Consider the following 24,306-nt stretch of genomic DNA (forward strand, 5'->3'; position numbering starts at 1 on the left):
ATAAGAACATGGAAACTACTTTCAGTCAATTTTTATTACAATATTATGGTACCCAACCTAACACACTGTCGGTAATATTACAACACATGACACAGCCTCTAGGCTCAGCACCTTTCAAAGTCACCATGTTTTACACCAGAGAAAAAAAAAGTGAGTTATAATACTTGAAATGCTAGACTGCTAACCACACTGCTTGTCTTTGAAAACAATAAGTTAACTGAAATTTTCTTTGAAACATCTCATTTAACATGACTTTGTCTCACTTTCACTTAGGGCTTCAATCACTACAGTGTAGGTAAATCGGGTCCTCAAATTGGAAACTTTCCCTACAAATGTACTCACTAACATTATTTTCTACTCGATCCCCGTGTGACTTAAACTGCCGCACAGCTTAGAACTTAGAGACTGAGGGAAGTATCAGTTAAGAATACCCCAGCTCTGAATCTAAAAAGTACAGTTCTGCTTTTTACCTACATTTTAAGTTGCACCACATAATGAGGGTAATTCCAACAAACCATCTCCTTGCAACCTTATCCCTTATTTAAATAAACTTCCCCTAAGGGTTTTAATATGTTGCATTGAAAACAAGCGATGAAAATCAACAACTTTATATTTTGGAGGATGACTATTTTGTGACAATCTTAAATTGATAAATGCCAGATTCTTGTCAGCTTACCAAAGAAAAAATAATCAAAGATTTAACAAACTATAATAATTACAATTCCAAAGTTCTACTTAAAAAAGTTAATAGTTGATTTTTTTGCAATGTAGTCATGAGTGCGTTTTCTAAAAGACACAATAAACACTTGAGGACTTTCAATAATCTTCCAAATTTGTAAGTTGCTTAATCCCTATGCTTTCGTCTCTTGCCATCTGAGTCTCCTTTCCTAAAAGACAATTGGTAATAAATAGTTAGAATTGTTTCAATGAATTTTACAATAACTGGCTACACAAATACAAAATATATGTTTCATTTCATATATGTTTCATATGTTTCATTTTAATGATGTGGTGTAGCTGATTTTTTAAGTATGCAATCTGGATAACTTTTTCAGTTTTACCACTGGTTTAGTGTTCCATGTTACAATGTGTCTGTTCAGATCACAGTGGCATACAAAATGCAGCCAACAAAATGTTGTTCATGTTGGCATTGTCGAAATAATAATAATAATTTTTAATGATAATAATAATTATAATTTTCACTGCTAATCGCCGTCGCAGAGTACAGCAACGACAAAGCTCAACAAAGTCGAACCAAAAGCTTACAATGTCTATGCACATGTGCTTTAATAGATCATAAGTGAAAACCAAACAGGGAGTCTGTATAATTCAGCTTTCTTATCATACATAATCTATTAAAGTACTTTTCTGACTGTGATTGGGATTAGGCTTCTTAAATGCTACGGCTGCACCACGTTTCATCTATTAATGACAAAAATGTGATTGGTCATGATAAAATTTCTATTTCATTTCTTTAACAACTATTCACCGAGGTTGAGGTGGTTAGTGGTGGATATTTACCGAGCCGCGAAGTGGTGAGGTAAATAACCACTACTAACCACCTCCACCACGGTGAATAGTTGTTTTAGTATATACTAAAACAGTGAGATAATATACATCACCAAAAATTGATTTGAGTGATTTCTTTGCTTGTCACGGATGCAAACTGGGACGCGATTTTATCCCGAGTTCCTCAGAAGTAAATAGCAAAGAATATTTGGAGTTTGACTAGCCAGTTAGAGTGTGCCTTCATTGCTCTCCACTGTTTTGGTATATACTAAAAATAGATATTCCAAGTAAATAGTGGGCAAGAAAAGAGTGATTTCTTTGCAATATTCAGATTTTCAACACATTTCATTCATCCTTATCCTTGCTGTCCTTTTTTTTCTTTTTTTTTCATAATCCAAGTTTTGAGCAACTTACCCTTCTTCTCCTTTCCTTTTATTCAACATCTAAAAGGAAAAAAACAGAAACAAACCAGTAACAACCTATTTTAACCACAGCACTGGTAAGTTCATTACTAGCAATTATTGTAGTTTGACAAAATTTCAAAAAATCACTTTGTGATTACTGGTGCTCGAGGGGCAAACAAAGTTTTTATTAATTTCTTTTAAAATTGACATGAAACTGTATAAAGATCTGACATGTACCTGACTAATTTTCTGCCAGTCCCTGTCTAATTTAGCCTTCTCATCTTTAGGACCAGCACGTCTTGTTTTGCGTCCTTCAGACATCTTAATTCCAAACTGAAAGGCAGCTCTGCAAGATAAATTTTAATGTTTTGTCTTGTAAAGTTTGTCTGACAAGGTGAAGCAACAACACAGACAAACAAACAAACAAACAGACACAAATTTGACACCAACTAAGACCAGTAATAAGTACAAGGAAAAATACTTACTTTGGAAGAGCTTCCCTACTTTCCATGTAGCTGTGATAATCCTCTTCTGTCTCAAAGTCCCACCTTTTAATGGGACCTTTCTTGTTACCCTGGAAGATGAAATTGTCACATCAGTAAAAATTATTGTTAATTTAAAAATGGGATACAGTTAAACTTTATTAAACGCAGGTGGTGTGGCCTGGTGGTAGAGCCTAAGACATGCAATCCAGCGGCTCAAATTTAAGTCCTAAGCCTTGCTTTAAAATAGCCAATTGGTTTCTTTACTGCTCGCTGTTATCATCAAACTTGTTAGTTTTCATATCAATCATTTGTTTTATTAATTTGGTTACCCACATGACCTGGGAGCTATATACACAACCAACACTAAAAAAAAAAAAAGAAAAAAAACCATTTTTAAGTGCTTGTTATTTAAACAAAGTTTAGCCTTTGTTGACAAAACCACATTTGAAACTATCTTCAGTTTATTTATCATTTATCTAAACAGTTATTTTTGTTGACAGTTTCAAGAGGGCTGAAAGCTAACAGTGGAAAAACACTTACTTATAATAATTAAATCAACCCTCGCATTGATAATACCTGGGGCCCACTGCTTCTGTAAAACTGCGGTTTTGTTTAGACCTTCTTTAAAATAAACAGCCCTTAATTTTTAATTTGAATGACCCTCTAACCTAGATTTGTGCAACATAATGCGCGGGCAAAGACTTGATGTAATCTTGGCTTTACATGATAGGAAAAGGGATGATACGTTTGAGCAGAGGCTGTGTGGGCTAACAATAAATTTTGGAGCGTCTTGATTATTTCTTATCATTAATTTTTGCTTAATAAGTTTATCGATTTCATCATTTAATCAACACTTTTAACATTGGTTATCATTTAAGTCTGTGATTTATTTCTGTTTGCTCTGGCACAATGATAACACTCAAGATGCAAGTTTTTGAAAATTTCTATGGCAGCTGATTTTACATTTACTTATCAACTTAGTTGATAAAACCAAATTATCCTATTTTAAAGTCATTGGATTACTCAGAAAGTTCCAATGTGCTCAGTGTATCAAACTTGTGTCAAAATGAATTGCAGAGCCCATCCTCGGATGAAGAATGGTAAACTGAGAATAAGTGCAAAAAAAAAGAAAAGAAAAAAAAGGTAACAAGAAATAAACTAAAAAAAAAACAGAATAAAATAAAAAAAAATTCAAATTATAAATAAAATCACTTTATCTGTAAATTAAAAGTGCATAAATAATTACATAATAAAGAGTAATAAACAACACAATAACAAAACAAAGAATGCAACTAAAAAGTACTAACAAATGGTGCAAAGTATTTTCGGCCACGCAAAGTTCCAGCCAGACAATCCTGTTACCATTTAAAGGGTTCATAAAGTTTCATTTCAATTCTCATTTATCTTTTACAAATAGTTATTAAATTAATATTATATACCATTTTTTGTAAACTTCAAAATTTTAATTTTAACATTTTTAACTCTTAAATTACTGGTATGTACAGATCAAGAGCACTTTATCGAGTATGTATATTAAGTAGAGTTAAACAGTAATTAAGTGTCAATAAATTATTAATGGTAACTATAACTTAATTCTTATTACCAGGTAGTAGTGAACCAAAAAAGTTGAAACCTACCTACACAAACAAGTAAGTTTTGAAAATGAACAAATCAAAATGGTATGATGATAGTTAAATTCCCAGCATAAGGCTATTTTCTAAGCGCTAAATTAATATTCAATATATCTTCAACTCAAACTTCTTGTTTTCTTGCTCCGACTTTTTTTTATTATTATTATTATTTAGTAAATAAACCCCTTCCGGCAGCTGCTATATCAGCTGATAATGTCCGCGGCTGAGAGTCCGAAAAAATAATATTTGGCTGAGAAACGAAGCTTCGAGGGCAATATGAAATTTTGCAAGCAAAAAAAAAGAAGAGTTTGGTTTCCTTCCATGTAAATAAGAGAACGGAAAAGTTGAAACTCTTGTGTTGACTATGTTTCTTTTTAACAGAAAAAATTGGAGGACAAATATCGATGCGGACGAGGGTTATTGTGTGATAACTGTCCTGTGATTTTGCACCACATGACGTAAAGTAACCAATAAAATTGCACCAAAATTAATGAGTGGGTTATAATGGCAAATACTCAATCATTCTGAAATCATGTTTCATATTTTCAGCACAGAATAAACTCTTAAAATGAATACTATGCAATTACAGGACGAGGTTGAGCATGATATCACAAATTATCAAACTTGAAGTCTTGATACTGCATTATCATGTTGACTTCACACACTATTGTATATTGATTGAATGCTCTAAGCCAATCAAATTTTTCAAGCCAAGACTAGTGTGTAATAAAAACTATTATCAGTAATATTCCTATATCTTTCAGTATTAAATATTCATCTGATTAAAGTGAATATTATTCAGAATATCACAGTTCTAGATATCAGAGTGATCTTTGCAGAAATGAACACCACTTTAGTAGTAGTGAAAATGAGGCCTGAAAAAAATTCAGGCCTGTACAGGACTTGAACCTACGAACTCTGTGATACTAGAGCAGTGCAAGAGTGCTATTTTCCAAACTGAAACAGCTGTTACAATGTATTCTTAAAGATAAGTGCAAAAAAACTCAACAACTCAATTTTTTTTTAAGGGTTGCATAATCGTGTGGATGGTAATTCCAATCCTACTTGGATGTAAGGTATTTGTTTTTAATAGACCTAGCTGATTGGGACCCATAATGTTGGTTCTAAAGAAAATAGGTCTCCCCCTAAGTAGCAAACTTCTATCTTGTGCCTATTGAGTATTAAAGTAGGAAAACAAATCCAGCAAGCACTAAGCTCAGTATGATTATAACAATAACTTCAGTAAAACATACCAAATCCATTTTACTGTAATCTGCTTCCTCATCACTGTCATAAGGCATATCAACGGCACTAAACAAGGGGGAAAATAATCTACCAAGTAAATACTTCCATACACTGCAATTGTCTAAAATACTTTTTCTTCCCTTTTAGCCACACTTTAAAAATATGGCTCTGTTGAGCTTACCACCTCCCAGTTAGCTCAATTGGTTAGAGTGCCGGATTGTCTTGTGCGGGAGGTAGAGGGTTCAAGCCCCAGCCGGACCAATACTCATGGTCTTAAAATAAGTGAGGAGAATTTGCTACCTTTCTATAATCAAGAAATGGATGGATATTCTATTCTACTCGAATAAGGACGAATAAACCGTAGGCCCCATCTCCTGCAGAGTTAGGGTTAGGAGACGTTAATTTCCCACGCACGAGATTACTGTGTGGTGGATGTCCTCCCCTGGATGGGTGGGTGTTGGCCTTGAAAAGCCCCTATGGGGAGTGGTCAATTAACCTATGTCTGTATGTATGTATGTAATATTCTATAGAGCTCCCTCTCCCCCATCACTAGCAATTAACTGGCAGACAATTTTCTATTATAGCTTTCTCTTTATACGCTGCTGTTGGCAAAAATTGATCCCTCTCCATTACCCTTGAAAACCTTGTGACACTCCCCCTCCCCCCCAAAAAAAAATCCTTCTTAAAATAAAATCACTTACCCTGGATAACACTCTGAATAGCTATCTGGAATGTAATTAGCATCTTTCACTTTGCGTGCATGTTTGTCTCTTTTCTTTCGTCTTTGAAGGAGTCAAGTTCAATAACCATCAGGTGTAGAAAAATATGTACTATATCACTCAAACCACAGGAAATAAAGGTTTTAAATTCAAAAGCCTAAACTATCAAATTAACAGAATAATAAGATGTCCAGCCCTTAACAACTTTGACTAAAGCAAAGTTAAACAGTCAAGTGACTTTAAAAAAAAAAACTTGTTAAGGCTAAAAAAGGTTATGCTAGCGAATGGTCTTGGCTAGTGTTGCATCAGCTCTGAGTTTTACATGTTCTGACTTAAACATTTGTACTGAGGAAAAATGATTAGGTTTGGTATGATTGCTCAACAGGTGATCATAAAGACATGCACTTAAATTGGCAGATTAATGCATCACTTCTCTCAATAAGTGCCTCATAATTTTAATAAGGACATTATTTGTCTGACAGGATACTTTGGATCAACTGAATCCCATGCAGCTCTTTGTTCCATTTCCTGTCAATATAAATTACAAAAAAGACGAAAAAAAAATTTTATTTTGTCACTTTGAAAAATACAGAATTCACAGAAAAATATCAAAAACACATACCCTTTTGCCAAACGTCTGTGTGACAGACTTCGCAAAATCCTCAGCAGAAACATCTGCATTGAATGAGAGAAAAGACTATCTATTGAAACAGATTTGAAAAAATTCTAAACAGAGAATCAAACTGTAGCCATGCAACCCCCAAGATCTAATTAATCACTTAATTCTCCTTTAAACTCCTTTTAGTATATTTGTGTCAATGAGTTGGGAGAATTTGGTCATAGATCAAGATTAAAACCACTAGATGACAAGTGTCCTCATTTCATGTTTGCTTGATATATTATTGGAAGTTATAAAATGAGGTTGTGCTTTGTACTTCAAACTGAAAATTGTGATTCATAACTCCCTTGGGTTTCTACTGTCTATCAAGGGTGAATTGAGGGGAGGGGTGGTGCCTCGCATGGACCTTGTGTTCCGTTTGCACTAACCCTTCTGGGTCTAGTCACACCCGGTAAAGTTGTTAAAACAAAACAAAACAAAACAAAGCTGACAAGGGGTGTAACAGGTAAACAGTTTACAAAATTTGTAAACTTCTTAATATGTCGATGAAAAACAAAAACGTCACAATTTTCACTATGTTCACTCTTACCTTTTTTACTAAACTGTTGCTGTAAAGAAAGGAAAACTAACCAATTGATATAACATTAAATCAAATAATGGAAGCAATTAAAAATAGTCATCAAAATGAACTCAAGGTAACAATTCAAATTTCTCTCTTAAATAATTACTTAGTGCAAATACACTAGAATAAATTCAAAACAAAAAGGAACACTTTTTTTAGACTAAAATAATGCAGTGTACCAATTACGTCATTATAGCAAAAATGCAATCAAAATGTTAAAACTTACCCCCTTAAATCCTCTCTAACTGGTTTGAATATACACATTATTTTATCACTATGAGATATTATGTTGACATTTTAATCCTATTACACAGTGACTGTGAATTATCTATCACATAGACTATCTCAGATCCATGTGACGCCGATTATAGGAGTGCTGATTTCCAATAGCTGTTATTACAGACTAACAGTTGAGCCCACATTACAGTGGTATTAGTTACAGAGTGTGCAAAAGCGAGGCTTTCGGGTCAATCTTTCAGGAGAAACCAAGCACCTAATGAGGAAAATTCGAGAAAAATAATTATGAGTTTCCCTTCAGATTTTGCATTTTTCTCAGAAGAAGAGAGGCTACAATTACTCAGTGGAAACTGTCCTTGTCATTTAACAAAGCCTAGGCTGAGAACATGGCTTTCATACCATGTAGGGACAGCGAAAGATGGTAGTGCTTCGAGTGACGCCAACAAACGCGAACTAAAGCACAGGTGAGCGGTCGGATGTACGATCATTCCTCCTGCCTAATGTTCGTACAGCAACAACAGTATTTTTTTTCTCTCTTTTAAGCATATATAAAGTTATCTTTTTTTGTAGAATTGTAAGTTACATAAAAAATGGATGGGAAAACAATTTCACCGAAAGTTGGAAACACTTAGCATCTGACTCAAGAAATAATGATGAGCACAAGTTCTCCGAACACTCCGTACGAGTTTCCACAAGCTGCAAACTGGTGTCCCATCCAGAGTGCTGAATTTCCACCGTTCACAATTGAGAACATGATGAATTACTTTATTGAGAGAAAATCGGGAGATAATGAAGGCAATAAAGACTATAAAAATTTGAATAGTAAGGTTTTTGGACATTCAGACATGGTCACCTACAAAATATCGAAGTTAGCACAAGTGAAAATGGAGACGTGACCCATATAAAAGGTGAATGTCTGCCAGAGATGAAAAAAAAATTTGAAGTACAAGCTCAATGTTACCATGATCAATTCAGGAGAGCAAGCTGGTGAGATCACCTGTGCATGGTGCAGTCCATGCCCAGCAGGAAAAGGTCCATAATTTCGCCTCTTATAAACACTTTGCCGCTTTATGTTCCTCCGGTGAAAAACTGAATCTTGTAGGAACAGATCCACTTTTCAGATATCATTTTCCTCCGACCCACACAACGCTTAGAACAATCTTCAGAAAAGTGCTGACTGCAGAGGTAAGAATGTTTCGACACAGGAGGGTCTTTTCTCTTCATTCTAAGCAACCAGGTTCGAAGAAGCGTAGCATTCTTTATAGGTAAAGAATGCCACGACAATTTTGAACATTCTGGCTTATTACTTCTGTTAACACATCCATAAGCAATGCAGTGCCCCACTATGATTTTCACAACAGAATTAGGCTGGATGAACTACCAGCTCTGAAATCACAAACGAAGAAAACACTCCACAATTCAAATTGTCACACGAGTGTTTGTTGAGGTGATTCCATTTGACCCGAAAACCTCGTTTTCGCGAACTCTGTAACTAATACCACTGTACCGTGGGCTCAACTGTAAAAACAGCTATTTCCACCTTATTACATGTAATAAGATAATAAGGTTCTCCACACTGGTTTTATAAGCAAAAAATGCCGATGCATGCATGGATTCAAATCTCATCCTAGTTGCCAGTTTGAAGGGTATTCATGTACAGGTAGGTCAAGTGAATTCTCACATTCCTCTTATTCAACTGTCTTATACCCAATGATCAAGACAGTATATTTACTATAAAGTACTAAGAACTAGTAACTACCTTTTACTAAGGAAAGTAGATTTACCACACAATTGAGTAATGGGAAGTGTCCTTATAACACTATTTATTATATGGCTGTGTCTCACAAGGACTGGGAACTACCGAATTCACAAATTTGATTGGCTGAAATCAATATTGAAAGCGGTCTAGATTTTCCAATCTAGACCAGCATCTAGACCGGTCTAGAAAAAAAAGGTACAAAGAATATAAAAATTGGCATAGAAGACACAGCCATATAATAAACATCTTATTAACCGAGCTAGGTCGGTCTGTATGAGAGAATCTTGACCTCGGTCCCTGGTGCAGACCTCACTGCGTTCAGTCTGTACTGGCGACCTCGGTCAAGATTTTCCCATGCAGACCTCCCGCTCGGTTGATAAGAACTAAGTATCAACCCAGTACACTACATACCTCATCCTCTCTTTTAGCTGACTCCTCAAAGTAACTGCTAGAATTCCTGGATTTCTTTCTGTCTTTTTCTTTCACCTTTTGTTTCTTTTCATACTCTTTTGTGCTTGCAGTAGGATCATAATCCCCAATTTCTCCAAAGATACTGCAATAAAGCAAAAAATATATATTACTTGTAAATTACTATAATTTAATTTCATATAGATTACTATTAAGAACAGAGGTCATGACTTAACTTTTAGAAGTTAGAACTACTCTTAGCACAAATCACATCCTCGGAGACCCAGGGGCTGTGAGTCAATTTCAAGTTAAGGGCAGGAGAGGCCAAGGGGACATTGTCTTACAAGACTAGTTCCAAACGGTCGCAGTCATTCTGGCATCTGATTGGTGCCAGAAAATCTTTGTGTTTTTCTGCCCAATCAGAGTGAAATGTGCTTTGGAGTCCTTTCGTGTGTTTTAATACGGACATATACAAGAAGCTCTGTTGTTTGGGCCGTGCGATGAAGCTTTGCCCGAGGTGAAAAGTGTCAGTCTTGGCACACAATGTGAGAGAAATCGATCAGATTGTCCGTGAAAATCTTACCGGTAATTATACTGAATACCTTCAGAGGTATCACAAGAGAACGTGTTTAAAAGTTTGCAAGGTTCATATAAAACATAATGGTTGCAGGCATTGATATGTCGCTTTAAACGTTAGATGAGATGTAAGCCTAAATCTTTCTAGATTTTTCGTATAATTTGCTGTAACTGAAACTTTTCCAATCCCATGAAGCTATTTCGTCACACGGGCCACCCAGGTATGTCGAGCAACTGGTGCTTACGCAGCTTTCTGTGCGTGCCAAAATCTAATCTTATCTTCACCTGAAAAAATAGAAAAGCTAAGCGTGGAAACTTTTGTTTATTGGATGTGGGTAGATGACCCTGTACTAAGCTGACATTTACAAGAAAGCAAACCTGCCCTTTCCATCCAATATTTCCCTGTATTTAGTTTTGTTTTCCCCAATGAAAGCAGCTGCATCGATTCCCAATGATCTCTTAAAGGTATTTAACTCGGTCTTCAACAATCGACAAAAGAGGTGAAATGACACAATGACTAAGGGAGTAGAAGAGGATCCGTGGCCTTTCGAGCTCAAGAATTTGAACACTCTACTAAGTAGGCAGCAGTTGAAAGATTAAACTCTTTCTAAACCCCTTCGGTAACTGTTCAAAAACATCTCTACTTCCCACGATGTGCTCGTTAATTAGTTTTTGTTCAGATTTCAATTAGCTAACTGGAAACACAGCTAAGCTTTCTGTAAGCGCTTCCTAGAGGTCGTCCACGAACTTAACGTTCTCTGCAACTTTGGCCATTGTTTCCTCTGTGGTTTTTTTTTTAGTCTCTTGCATGAAGAAATATATCATGACCGCACAACCGTTTCGTTTTAGAGAGCAAGGTTTTTTCGTGTCCTAACGGCTTTTTTAAATACAAATCGCACACGCTATGAATAACAATTTCTTGGCGCAATCTACAACTAATTAAGTGTGAACAATAGAATGGTGCATACTGGGAATAAATGACTAAATAACAAAACAATTATGGGCTAATTAAATATGCAATGGCATATTACAACAGCCATATTGTAAAAGACTTACTACAAAGCAAAGATTAGATTTTGTCGTGCACAGAAAGCTATGTAAGCGTAAGCGCCAGTTGCTCGACATACCTGCGTGGCCCATGTGACGAAATAACTTCAGGAGATTGGAAAAGTTTCAGACACAGCAAATTGTACAAAAAATCTAGAAAGATTTTAGCTTACATCTCGTTTAACGTTTAAAGCAACATATCAACGCTTGCAGCCATCGTGTTTTATACGAAGCTTGCAAACTTTTATACACGTTCTCTTGTGATACCTGTGAAAGTATTCAGTATAATTTCCGGTGAGATTTTTGCAAACAATCTGATCGATTTCTCTCACATTGTGCGCTGAGACTGACACTTTCCACGTCGAGCAAGGCTCCATCACACAGCCCAAACAACCAAGGCAAGCAACAGAGCTTCTTGCATATGTGCGTGTTAAAACACACGAAAGGACTCCAAAGCACACTTCACCCTGATTGGGCAGAAAAACACAAAGATTTTCTAGCACCAACCAGATGCCAGAACGACTGCGACCGTTTGGAACTAGTCTTGTAAGACAATGTCCCCAGGGGCTCTTCTGCCCTTAACTTGAAATCGACTCACAGCCCCTGGGTCTCCGAGGATGCACAAATCACGGATTTGTAAAGCATGTTCAATCTGGCCCAAAAAACTAGGGCAAGTGGAGCAAGAAGGCAATAACAGGCTGGATCACTGTCTCAAGACCAAAATTATTTCCTACTGTGTGGAAAACCCCCCATTTTGTAATGTATTCTAAATACACACTCCTTATGAGCTCTCACCTTTCATCCGCTTCAGGCCCTCTTATCTTTTGTCCCTGTTTATCATTTTTGTCTCTCTCCTTTCCTACACATGGAATCAGTAACAAATACTAAATTACTACAAGTTCTTCATATCCTTAAAATATGAATAGTGGAGAATATATCACAAAATTACATCTTACCTACTTGTCTTTAAAAATCAAAAATTACTGGATACAATGCAATGTTAATACACAATTTGAAGATTATTTCAACAGGTTTACCATATACCACCTACTTAAAAAGTCAGCTCTCAAGCATTCCAACATTTATGAACAAATGATCATTCAATAAAATCTATTATTGTTGCTGGCTGAGTTTGCAGCCCTGCGTATACTGTTTATAAATACCAGACACAAGACCCATTAACAATGAGAGTGATTAACATCTAATTTCTCCAGCTTACAATATCACCCCTGAATCAAACATTAATGTCAGGAGAATAAAGGAAATGATCACCAATTAAAGAAGCTCTTGATTGTTATTAAAACCAATTCTTCTTGTCAACAACTTGGGAAATGTATAGAGAACAGTATGGAGAATATACATGGTGTCAAGTTAGAGAGTAAAGGATTGACCATTTCACTCCCAAGATCTCAATTATAGTTCTTCTCCTCACTGTCTGCCATACAATTCTTATGTATTAGTTTGGAGAATTTAGCATTGAATCAACTACTTATTCCCGACTTAATATTTTACTTTTAAATTATTCTTGTCACTTGTCTGCTTGATATTGTGTGGATATTGTAAGGAGAAATTCTGTCTTGGTCACTCATAGGAGTTTAAGGATAAGCTACCTTTATCCTTCTTCTTGACCTTTTTCCCTCCTCTGGTGCCTTGGCGTAAGTACAATAAAATCTGGGTCAATTTGTTGATGACAATGTCATTAGTAGTGAGTGTAGCTTGAGTCTGGGAAAAAATGGAAGATATTATTAATTGTAAAGTAACAGTCAAGACACATAACACAAGACAGTTTATCCTGGCGTGGCATCTCATGCATCTCTTAAAATTTTCTTCATTAAAAAAATCTCCATAATGTCATGCGTTTTATTTAGTTGTGTTTTTCCCCTTCTTTGATCCAGTTCAATTGAGTGGCATGCATTTCAGTGTCTAGATCTTTTCAAAATTAAAGTCCTTTTATCCTACCATCATGAAATGAGAAGAGAAGATTTACGCAATATCACTAACTTCAATTCCAGGGCAATCTGCTTTACTCCTGATAAGAGTTGTGGGTATATCACTCTCAGCATATTCATCTTCAATGTCAAACACGTATGCCTGGGCAAAGAATATCAGATGACTTTTAATGTTTTTATTTACTTATAGTAACAATCAAAAGAAAATCTCGCATGCAATACACTCCTCCTCTAGAGCAGAGGGCATGCCTTCCTTCCCCCTTGCCCTTCTCCTCTCCCTTCAGGAAAACTGAAGAACAAAAACATTCAAAATAGAAAAGCAATGGATTCCAAATGCTGCACAAATAATTGCACTCTAACTTGTGTTGTTATAAGTTTAAGCTACTTTATGTTTCAGTTCAAAACATAAATAATATATTTGGAGGCCAGCAATACTTTCCATTTGAAGTATAGTCCAGCAAGTTTGTCCACATATCAAAGAAATGCAAGCTGCAATGAGCATTATTTATTTATGCTGGGCAATAGTTAAGAAGAAAACAATGATTGACTTCCTGGTTCTCAGTGGGCTTCAATTCAGCCCCAACCCTTCCCTATTGAGTTTCCATCTCCGATAAACCCCCTGCTTAATAAAAAGGCCAGTAATAATAAATCAATTAGTCAGTCCCCCCCCCCACCCTCTAGTTGGCTTGTTAGTTAAGCACATTCTTAGCATTTGTATTGTCAGTCAGTGAGACTTTAGAACTGAAAGTAAACATTTTCATTCCTTTATTACATATATTAAGTTTTGCAGACCACAAAATTTAAAAAACCCTTAATAAACTTAAGTTACTGTAACAGTAGTTAAGTTATCAAATACCATTCGCCCTGGCTGAAATAGTTCATTTCTATCTGCTGGCCGATTTCTGAACAGCGATTTGTAGATCTTTTGACCTGTGGACCAAAAATAACGTCATCATCCACATATACATTTCCCAACATGATAAGTTTTGTCAACAAAAATACAAATTACCTTCCAAAATAAGCTGTTGGGATACTTTCGGTAACATTTCAGCAAGTTTCTTCATGAATACAACAATGCCAAATTACTCATTTCAAGAGAATGCCCATAAGTAATCCAAACTTAGTCTAGTGATTCAAAAGAGAACTCCTTACACAACTCTAATGATGTTTCTTAGGTGTCCATCAACATGACTGACAACATTAAATTTTTATTCAAAACTTTTCTCACTAGACATTCAGACTAAGGATTGACCTCTTCATATCATGAAGTAAAAAATCAATCACTTACCCAGTTTTGTTGTAAACTCAATCTCATTTGCACCATCTTCTTCTTCCCTATCAACAAACAAAAAGAATCAGACATGAAAATCTTGTTTTTATCAACTGAGTTGATAATGTAAATTAACCTCTGTAAATAGTTTCAAAGCTGACATTTTGAGCATTAGCACTTTATCAGACCCAAGTATTACTAACAGTATAATGTAGTAAACATATTGAGCTTTTCTACTAAAAAATATGAGTCAATTAAAGATAAAATTGTTTGGTCATTGGGAAATGACCAAGGCCACAGACTAGTACATAATAAGTACATACTTGTCCCTTTGCTTGTGTTTTGGTTTTTTAACACTCAGTTCCTCATTTTCCTCATCTTCCTCAGCAATTTCACTACGAACCTGATTAAACAAAAAGAGAAATAACACAATAAGAACCACTGGTCATTGTGAGACACAAAATTTTATACTCATGCTGCAGTTAGAAGTTGGGTATCCTGATGGTACTAATTAAAAACAGCAAAATGCTACAAAGGCCTCGTAGAAAGAGTAAAGGTGTAAAGGATTGAAAAACCTAGCCAAGAATACTTTGGATCAAGGAAACCTTCACAAGAATTGAAATTTGGCAGAGATCTTAATAGCCATGAGAGCTGATAAAGAATTCTTAGGCTGCTATGTAGAAGGTCAAAGTAAATGTTCATTGTCCGAGCTTTTTTTTCAGATGTGGAGAATATATATATCTTATTAGACGTTTTGTTATGTAGTATCGCTGAGTATTTTTACGAGTTGTGCCGTATTTTGACAATCCCGTAGGGTGAGTCAAAATACGAATAATGAGTAAAAATACTCAGCGATACTACACAACAAAACATCTAATAAGTTATTTATTATCCAACATGCCAAACTGTTATTTCAGTGCGGGTGAATTTCGCGGATGTTTAATTACGGGGAGTGCGTGACAGAAGTATGCGAAGCGGAATGGAATTGGCGTGTTGTTGTGTTGCTGTTTCTATTTTCTTCATTAAATGAAGAAATTTTCTGGTCGTCAAGCTGTTTTCCTTCGTTCGATTCATCTAATGAACTTGGACCTATATTTGCCAGCCATTCTGACTCTTCGTCGTCGGAAATATTGTCCGCCATTTGTTTTTTTTTTCCGTAACTACAATCCAATTCTTTGCTTGCGCAATGCGAGAAAACCTGTTTAACCGGTACTCTACAATAGACGAGTACAAATACGGCATGATATTTGTACTCGTCTATGGCATTATTCGTACTCGTCTAGGTGTAGTTGGATAATAATGCATTGTTATTTTACACAAAGTCTGGTACTATTCCCCTGCTAATGCTGACAAAGCCTGTAAACAATTATGCAATGTCAGCCTACACCAGACTACTGACCAGACTATCAGCAAGCATAACTCCTTAAAAATACTGATGCCAAACGTAAAACAAACTTACTCCTTATCCACAACTATGTTAAATAAAACCTGACATTTTGAGTATTGACCATTCCTCTGAGCCAAGAATGAGGGCCTTTTTCTCAGGCAAAGTGCTAACACTCAAAACATCTGCTTCAGAAACTCTCTACAGTGCTAGACTTACATTTTCAACTCAGTTTGTAATGAACATTGAAAAAAAGGACTTTGACTACATAATTACCGGTACCTTCATTCTATTCAAAGTAGCTGGAGTTCTGTTTTGTTTCATTATAAAGTTTACTCCCATGTTTTTTCATATCATATTGTTCAGAGTTTGACTCACTAATACGTAGCTAGTCATTCCTGTTTGAACCAGTTTACAATTATACCCTTAACTTATTAGAGAACACCCCTCTTGGTATTTCGAAGTTGGAGTTAGGAGAGCAAAGTAGTCAGATCTGAGTTTTTAACTAAAGTTTTGTCTGTTTGAGTTATGCAACATCGGAGTTTCTTTATGCCTTTAAGACAGGATCAGATATAAGTCGCAGTCTATTGTATTCTGTTTCATTTTCCTTTCAATTCCTTTTCTTTTGTAATTAGCCTTTGTGCTTTTCCTTATCTTGTGCATTGTAATTTTCCCATTAATTTTTTGTTTTCACCGCAAGTGTACAATATTCAAATGAGTTGATGATCGGATTAAATGCTGTTGAATCAACTTGTTTTGCCTATTTTTGCACTGTGGTTGGCACTTCCCCAACTCCAGTGCACAACATCCCACATCTATTGCACTGGGTATGCGACACAGTTGACAAAACCAAATTACCTTGTTATACCCCCACCAATGCAGCACCACCCACAGTTTCTTTAGAAACTTACCACCTTTATTCATATCATGGTAAATTAAAGTAAACAGTGGATCTTATAAACTCACCTTCTGTAACAAGGCAAAGTCTAGGCCTTTCACAAGATGAGTGTGCTCCATGTCACCACCAAGAAACTTACTCTCCTGGATAGCTTGGCGACGGCGCTCTGCTGCAGTGTTCCTATTGTAGAATATAAGGACATATAACAATCTAACTTATCAGAGAACAACGAGCATTATATTGGATAATCCTCACCGGTAGGCAAAGTAAAGAGGAGTACCAGCTCTGACAAAGTATTATGATCTGGTTATGTTTTGTCCATGATTTAGAATACAATTTTTCTTTTCCCCTAAAAGTAGGGTACAGCAATGGGTGATGATGAGGTTTGCACAAACAAATTTTAAAATCAATGTTAATTTTTTTTAGCACAAACATAAATTATAAAACAATTTGCCTACAATAAAATTACACCCAGCATATGTCAGAAAAGAAAAATATTGTTGAAACCTCATAAAACAGGACTCTTAAAACAGGATTCACAAAGTACATGTAGGGCACACACTATCCTTCAAGCCACCAAATGTGAAATATTATTTCAGAATACACAGTTTTTTTTTTCTTACGTTGCCTCTGCTGTGGGACCAACTGCTCTGTAATTGGCTGTTGCGCTCAGGGTGTCTGTTGATTGGTAGTCAGGATTAAGACCATCTCGTCGTTCTCTGGCCTTAAAAAAACAAAAAAAAATGAGATGAAACAAAAATCTCTCACCTCCTTCTATTTGGTTAGTAACTTACAGTTAAGACAAAGATCAAGTTTTCTTCTGTAGCTATACGAGACCAAACAGCATGGCTGGTTACACATAAATCAAAAGGGAAAAATAATGATCCGTTTGAAATTTTCAGGTTGGCTTATGATCGCAAGGATAGTGAGATCAACCAAGTACAGTTCAGAACAACTGCCTATAAATCACAAATAACAGCTTTTGGCGACAAATACTACAGTAGAGTGAAACCCTGTTACATTTTAATTGACCAATTGCAATTCTCTTCATAAATTATATGATTTATCACAAGAGATCAGCAGAATGCAGTTGTTCTAAAATATGGAATTACAAAAATGCTTCTCCTGAGCAAAGTTTCCTGTCACTCACTCTATCTCTGTATTTACTTGCAAGCTCCTGCTCTCTTTCCTCCTCCATCTTCTTGAGTTTTGCATAATATCTAAAACAAAAAGAGGATGTTAAGAAACAATTTGAGACCTGAATTTACTTCCTCCATCAGCTTTAGAATCTCTTTATGGTGGCTAATTCACATGAAAACCAAATTATTATACAATACCCCCTTCTTCCACTGACATAGCACCAGAGTTTCTTTAAAAACTTATCCCTTTCACAAAGCTACCTGTTTTGTTGCTTACTGAGTACAAGGAGAACACTGTTTTTAATAAACTCTACGTACTTCTTCTTTTTCCTCCTTCTTGACCAAGGATCATCATCGTCTCCTTCAACTTCAGCATCATCATCATCATCATCATCTCTGTTTAAGAGGTTACAAATACAGTCAATTATCTTTACCTATCAACTCCAAGGATCCAATTTGAAATTCTTCCTTCTAGCTACCAATTATATTTCTCAACTTGGTTTTGAACGAGGATTTGGTGTGAATTTAAAAAAAGGGTTGGATCCTCGCTGATATAAGTCTTTTTTTTCTTATTTTGAGTTTTCTGGTAAATGTTTTGAATTGTAAGGACCACATATAATAGAAAAGTGTTAACACTAATTCCCAATGGAAACAAAAAAGGATTCAAGTTAGCCTATGTACAAGGTAACTAAGAGTAAATAACTGAAAATATGGGTCATGATAAATCAGAGCCTGTTGAAGTTACTAGGGGTTCAATTTAACTGAGGTCAAGTTAGCAGGGTTCTACAGTACACACTGGCTGCTTTTATAAATGAAAGACTTGAAGTGTCCTTATTAATCTCCAAAAAAATTGAACAAACACAAATACATTAGTGGAATGCTGAAGTCAAATTAAGAATGAAGTGTTCTTGCGGTGTACATAATTATCTTTAGAATATCCTTCAACCAATTACTTACCTGAAGGCATTTACAGGCCTTGCTTTAATTAATCACACAGCTAAGGTTGTGAAAACACATCTTAATTCCTAGTCTATCCAAGGAGCATTAAAATTTTGCTGGAGATAAATTTCTCAAATTGGCATATATTAAGCTTTTGCTTTAAGTACTTTTTACAGGTCAACAGAAAAAGTTGAAGACCTGCAAAATTTAAATGCCACAAGATACCTCAAGTTCATTCGTTCAACATAGGATAGTTATTCCAAGTGTTCCATATGGAATTGTGATTTGGGGGTCAGGACCCAAGCTTAAAGATCTAGAAATGATTCACATCAGGGCTGCCAGGCTGATTCATAAGATACCAAATAGTTTTAAGGATAGTGATGTACTTTCTAAGGCTGGCTGGATGCCTTTAGAGTATTTTTATAAGCTACGTATCTTAACTATTACTTATAATGCTTATTATAATTTAGGGTTGTGGGAAATTAATTGCTTGGTGACCAAGAACTCTAACAGCTATAACCTAAGGAAATTCCTGAATGTTGTACTTAATAGGCCCAAACCGAACTGGGTCATAGGTCCTTTGCTCATAGATCTGCGGTAGCATGGAATGCACTACCAGATAATCTTAAAGATTCTCCAAATTTATCTATTTTTAAATATAACTTAAAACAATCCAAGCAAACTGTCATGAATATTAATTTTGAAAAGGAAGGTAATGTTATACAAAAAATGAAACCAAATTTTCACTATTACTAAAATTTTATGGTTTACATACTTTATTCAACTTATAAATTGTATCATATTTGTATTTTATATAATTATAGACTAATTAGTTTAGGCAGGTCCACATCAGCTGTAAATTTGCGTAAATTTTTAACCTGCATTATCAAATAAAGTTATGTATGTATGTATGTATGTATATGTTGTAGTTCAATTTTATCCTTGGTTCAAATTTTATTTTCCTTTGTTCTCGGTCATGTTAATGTATGATGATGAGTTTGAAACAAAGGAAAATAAAATTTGAACCAAGGATAAAATTGAACTACAACATATATATCAACACATCAAGTATAGACAGCTCACCTACTGCTACGATGTGAATGGATACTGCTTGGCACGCTCTTACTGCTGTGACTTGATGACTTTGTTGACGGTGGAGCTACAGATGGCACCCCAGACCGAGGGGTCATCAAAAGTTTGCGAAAATCTTCATTGGTCAAAGCTGCTGGCACCCTAAAAGTTTACAAACAAATCATACTTCGAAAATTTCCTCCATCCACTGATTAGGAACAAAATCTAGTTGAATTAAGACTTCAAAAATCTATCGAGACCAAAACAGTGTTCATTATCTCCGAATTATAAGGTCTTTGTAGAGGTTTCTTGCAAGCGTCCGTGGCCATGCCAAGCTGTGATCGACATATATAGATCGGGTAACCTTATGCACAAATTAACAAGAATTTTAAGATTTAAAGAATCTAAAATTCATGAGCTAACGTTAAATTTATTGTGTTTCTGCTAAGATGGTACAGAAAATTGCCCAAAAATAAATGATAACAAAAACTAAGCTGCAAAAAGTGCATAAATAAAAACTAAGTTCAGGCGACGTACCCTCCGCCATGATGAGATGTGTAGGAACCCGAAGAAGATGGCGGCGCCAGGGGATTTGAAAACACTTCAACACCTGGAGAATAGAACGAGGTCGTTAATAAATACTTCCCTTGATACGTATGGCAAAATAGCTGCTGATCAAGGACCGTTTATGCCAAATTACTAGAATTAAGGTTTAGATACCTTCGGATGGCATCGCTCTGATTCTGTTGTGTACAAAGGAAACGGGGAGACTAAGTAAGAATGAAAATAAGGCTTGGTCACTCGGACTTGCAATGTTTCAAAATGGCGGGCATGTATTGAGTGATGGTGTTGGGTACTTTTAGGTAACTTACGCAATTCGTAAAGGAACTTATAACTGGCGTACTTTTCGTTTACCTGCTGATTTGCTTTGAGAAGGTTTGGGGCTGTGGGAAAGGGAGGTTCGTAATCAAGATATTCTGATGATCCATAATTCACAGTCTAGCAAGCCTGTGAGGCTCCCATTGGCTCTACTGTAATTATAAGAGCGTCTCGCGGAGTCTACGAGAGTCAACCTGGGCTGTATCGTTTACTGTTAGCAAAGATCATAAGCAGTTCATTCTCTCTTTCCGGTGGGAGATCGAGGGATCTGCTAGACTCCTTGTAAACCTCCCTGTGCTTCGTGAGATCAAAATTAAGGCACTCGTGCTATATAGAGGAATTTGGTAATGTCAACTAAGTTGAAATTGTAAATTGGCCACCGTAAAGAATTAAAAAGCTGACATTTCGAGCATTAGCCCTTCATTCGCTCTGACGAAGGGCAAACACTCGAAACATCAGCATTTTAACTCTTCATGGTGGCCAATTTACAATTTTAACTTATTTGATATCACCAAATTACCTTGTTACCCCCACCGATGCAGCACCACAGTTTCTTTAGAAACTTACCCCCTATATAGAGGAATCGCTGTCTGAGTGCATGCACAAAACTGCATGAACACTATGACGTGATTTTATATGTGTCATCATTCATAACAAATTCATGTCAATTTTCCAAAAAAATCACAAAATTCCAAATTCCAAATTCCAAAATCACAAATTTAGATGTTGTAAAAGAACACAATGTAGCTTCCAAGAGTGAATCTTTCCAAACTCCCTACTTCTCCCCAGAGAATATTACAGAGACATTCAAAGAGATGCATCTGCCCTCTCACTTAAAAATTTGTCATTTTGTGTCATTGATGTGTACCCTCTAAAGAGTAGGAGACTCTCGTAACAGGAAAGTGAAAATTTTCTCCTGGCCTTTGGGTAGCCATTGTAAGTCTAGGTGAGCCAGTTTCTAAAAATCTTATCACAAACAACTTATAATCATAGAAAAAATACATAACAGTTAGAGAAACGAAAACATCAAGATGGTTGTGAAGCAACCTGCTCATAGGTTTATGATCTGTAGGCACAAAGTGTTATCTTAACTATTCTACTCTTTCAGGTATTGAAAACCACCAGTTAGTGTCTGTAGTGACATGGAGAACTATATCCCCAAGTTGTCACCTAGAAACTCCTTGAAGCACATCACAGAAGACAGACTGAGTCAAATTTTAGAAACTTTTCATAATGCGGATGAAGAAGGCAAGGGATTTTTGACAAGTGAGGATGTCAAAGTAGCATTTGTGTCCCTTTTTGGTTACAAACCATCCAAAAATGAAGTAGAACAGCTCATGGGCAAAACACAAACAGCAATATCCACGGTGAGCGGTTTGTCACACAGTGACCAACTGACTTCTACAAAGCCAAAGGTCTTTGGAGGTGAACAAGTCTCTAATCATAAGGGTATGTCTTTGGAACATTTCACAGAGATAGCAAAAAAGAAGATCTTGGCTGAAGATGACAATGACGAAATTCGTCAAATGTTTATTGCATTTGATGCTATGTGCCGTGGTTTCATCACATTGGATGTGACTAAAAATATATTTCAGCATGTTGCACCCTTTTTGGACTCTGTTACAGTGGAGAAGCTGTTTTGTGAGGCAGATATGGATCGAGATGGAAGAGTGAGTTACAGAGATTTTGAATTCATCATGAAATATGAGCTGGATGAGTTTCTGTAAAAATGGCTACTTTGCATTTTATTGATGCCTAAAAGGAAGTGATCAAGGCAATAGAAGAAAACTCAATTCTGAAGAGCACAAAACATGCTATGTACTGAGTTAAGCGTAACACTTTGTTGGTATTTGAATTAAATAAACCTGTTAAATTCTTGTGGAGACTGGCTATTTATCTTATACAAGTAGTTGAAACAAATATAACTCTATGATTTCAACAAAAAATGAATTTACTACAGAATTTGAAAGCACCTGAGCACTTACTTTAAAACAATTATTGGCCTTGACTCCATCTCTAAGATTATTTGAGTATATTCAGCAAACATGTTATGACAGTTCTCAAGCTTTTTCAGGTAAAAATTTTTATCTTGATCTAACACCAAATTCTCATAACCAATTTAGAAAGAAATGATTGGACCTAGAAGGGAGAGTTACAAATCAGATGTAAGGGTTAAGTCAAACTGCCTTTTTCTTAGGCTTATATTAATTGTAGGACTACCACTTGAAGAGTTAATATCAAGCTCTCATCAACGTTCCAACGTAATAAGTAGCCACTTTCAGAGGAACACGGACTTCGTAAAAAACTGAACGACACTTACCCTTCTTCATTTTTTGGGGGGTCTAATAAATCTTAAAACGCTCAGAAACATCCGTTCAGTTTTCAAACTGGGATAAAAGGGGCGTTTTTTGAGAATTAGACAGCTAGGTAGCAAATAAGGAAAAATGAGCACTGAATACATCACCTATTTCCTCTACCGATGCGCGTTCACGCCCGGTAGGTGGTATCTTCATAACACAAGCTTCACCGGATGTCACGAACTTCATTTCGCACCGGAAATGACCGAACATATTTAATTTCCCCAGGACTCGCGCGAGATGAAATCAAAGAGAGAGAACTGAGGGATTGTTTTGATCGAATATTCCGGCCGGCATGACCCAAGTGACCCTTAGCGATTAAAGAAACGAAGGAATTTTGCTGAAAAGACATGTAACTATTCATTTCATTTCCTGTGGGTTTTTAACACTGCTTTTGGCATGAATGAATCGTGACAGGTATTCCTTGAGTTCATGAAACAGGACTGTTTTCAAGATCTAAATTTCCACATCATTAAATGTTTCATGACTTTTCTCATTGGTGTAATGTTTCAAAACATGATCGGAACGTGCGGTTAAACTTTGAAGTTTATCATTAAGAGGTTTCTTTATCTTTGTCAAAGTATCAGGCTAAAGTGAGTGATACTCGATAGGTTCTACACTTTTCAGTAGGGCCAATATATATCTCGTGCTTTCTAATTCTTAGAAGAAAGTAATCACATGAAAAATTCCAAGCAAGTTTCTCATTTCCCAAGGGGAGTGAGGGATGCAAGCTGGTGTCACGATGGAAAGTTAGAATAAGGAATGACAAGGTCTAAGATTCTTACTTTTTTAATTGATCAATGTTGAGGAAGACAGTAGAAATTGCATTGTAAAACGTCTTTCATTGCTGATGACACGCGAGATAAAACTCTTAGAGTGCGTTCCGGCATGACTTGTCAGCGCGAAATTTCCTGCACGCGAGGAATTTTTGCAGAATGGCACAAGAGAGCTGTCAAGGGCTTGAACAATAATAGCGCGCAATCCAATGGGCCAATCAAGCGGATCTCGTAACAATTACCACACAACATGGGCGGAGAATTACACAGGCGAAGTATTTCAAAGATTTGAACCGCATACAATATACCGAGCGCTATTAAAAGAGCAAGCTTCTTATTGGTTTATTTGCTCAAACAATGCATATATCAAACACATCGATCTT

General features: G+C 36.0%; 2 protein-coding genes and 1 pseudogene across 5 annotated transcripts; 2 read left to right on the forward strand and 1 right to left on the reverse strand.

Moving 5' to 3' along the window:
* Nucleotides 1-16: 16 nt before the first annotated feature.
* Nucleotides 17-23,196, reverse strand: LOC111322455 (protein Red). Of its 2 annotated transcripts, none has more exons than XM_088732748.1 (23): nucleotides 23,111-23,196; nucleotides 20,449-20,521; nucleotides 19,924-20,073; nucleotides 18,220-18,297; nucleotides 17,913-17,982; nucleotides 17,386-17,486; nucleotides 16,831-16,942; nucleotides 14,804-14,883; nucleotides 14,499-14,545; nucleotides 14,067-14,140; nucleotides 13,263-13,352; nucleotides 12,872-12,983; nucleotides 12,057-12,120; nucleotides 9,642-9,783; nucleotides 7,202-7,220; nucleotides 6,616-6,668; nucleotides 6,481-6,521; nucleotides 5,976-6,056; nucleotides 5,283-5,340; nucleotides 2,399-2,487; nucleotides 2,151-2,259; nucleotides 1,924-1,952; nucleotides 17-887 (listed from the first exon to the last, which is right to left on the reverse strand). In XM_088732748.1, exons 1-23 carry the CDS (start codon nucleotides 23,118-23,120, stop codon nucleotides 845-847), a joined length of 1,725 nt encoding a protein of 574 aa, XP_088588874.1. In that variant the 5' UTR covers nucleotides 23,121-23,196; the 3' UTR covers nucleotides 17-844. The 2 variants fall into 2 exon arrangements, with proteins under 2 accessions (XP_088588874.1, XP_022781293.2); XM_022925558.2 differs by lacking the exon at nucleotides 23,111-23,196 and adding an exon at nucleotides 20,632-20,699.
* LOC148724116 (uncharacterized) lies at nucleotides 18,987-19,904 on the forward strand (annotated as a pseudogene).
* Nucleotides 20,712-22,670, forward strand: LOC111322439 (EF-hand calcium-binding domain-containing protein 11). Of its 3 annotated transcripts, none has more exons than XM_022925538.2 (2): nucleotides 20,712-20,774; nucleotides 21,899-22,670. In XM_022925538.2, exon 2 carries the CDS (start codon nucleotides 21,933-21,935, stop codon nucleotides 22,515-22,517), a length of 585 nt encoding a protein of 194 aa, XP_022781273.2. In that variant the 5' UTR covers nucleotides 20,712-20,774; nucleotides 21,899-21,932; the 3' UTR covers nucleotides 22,518-22,670. The 3 variants fall into 3 exon arrangements, with proteins under 3 accessions (XP_022781273.2, XP_022781272.2, XP_088588885.1); XM_022925537.2 differs by having other exon boundaries at nucleotides 20,718-20,870; XM_088732759.1 differs by lacking the exon at nucleotides 20,712-20,774 and adding an exon at nucleotides 21,247-21,736.
* Nucleotides 23,197-24,306: the final 1,110 nt, after the last annotated feature.

Source organism: Stylophora pistillata, chromosome 9 (genome assembly GCF_964205215.1).
Source record: "Stylophora pistillata chromosome 9, jaStyPist1.2, whole genome shotgun sequence".
NCBI classification, from domain to species: Eukaryota; Metazoa; Cnidaria; class Anthozoa; order Scleractinia; family Pocilloporidae; genus Stylophora; species Stylophora pistillata.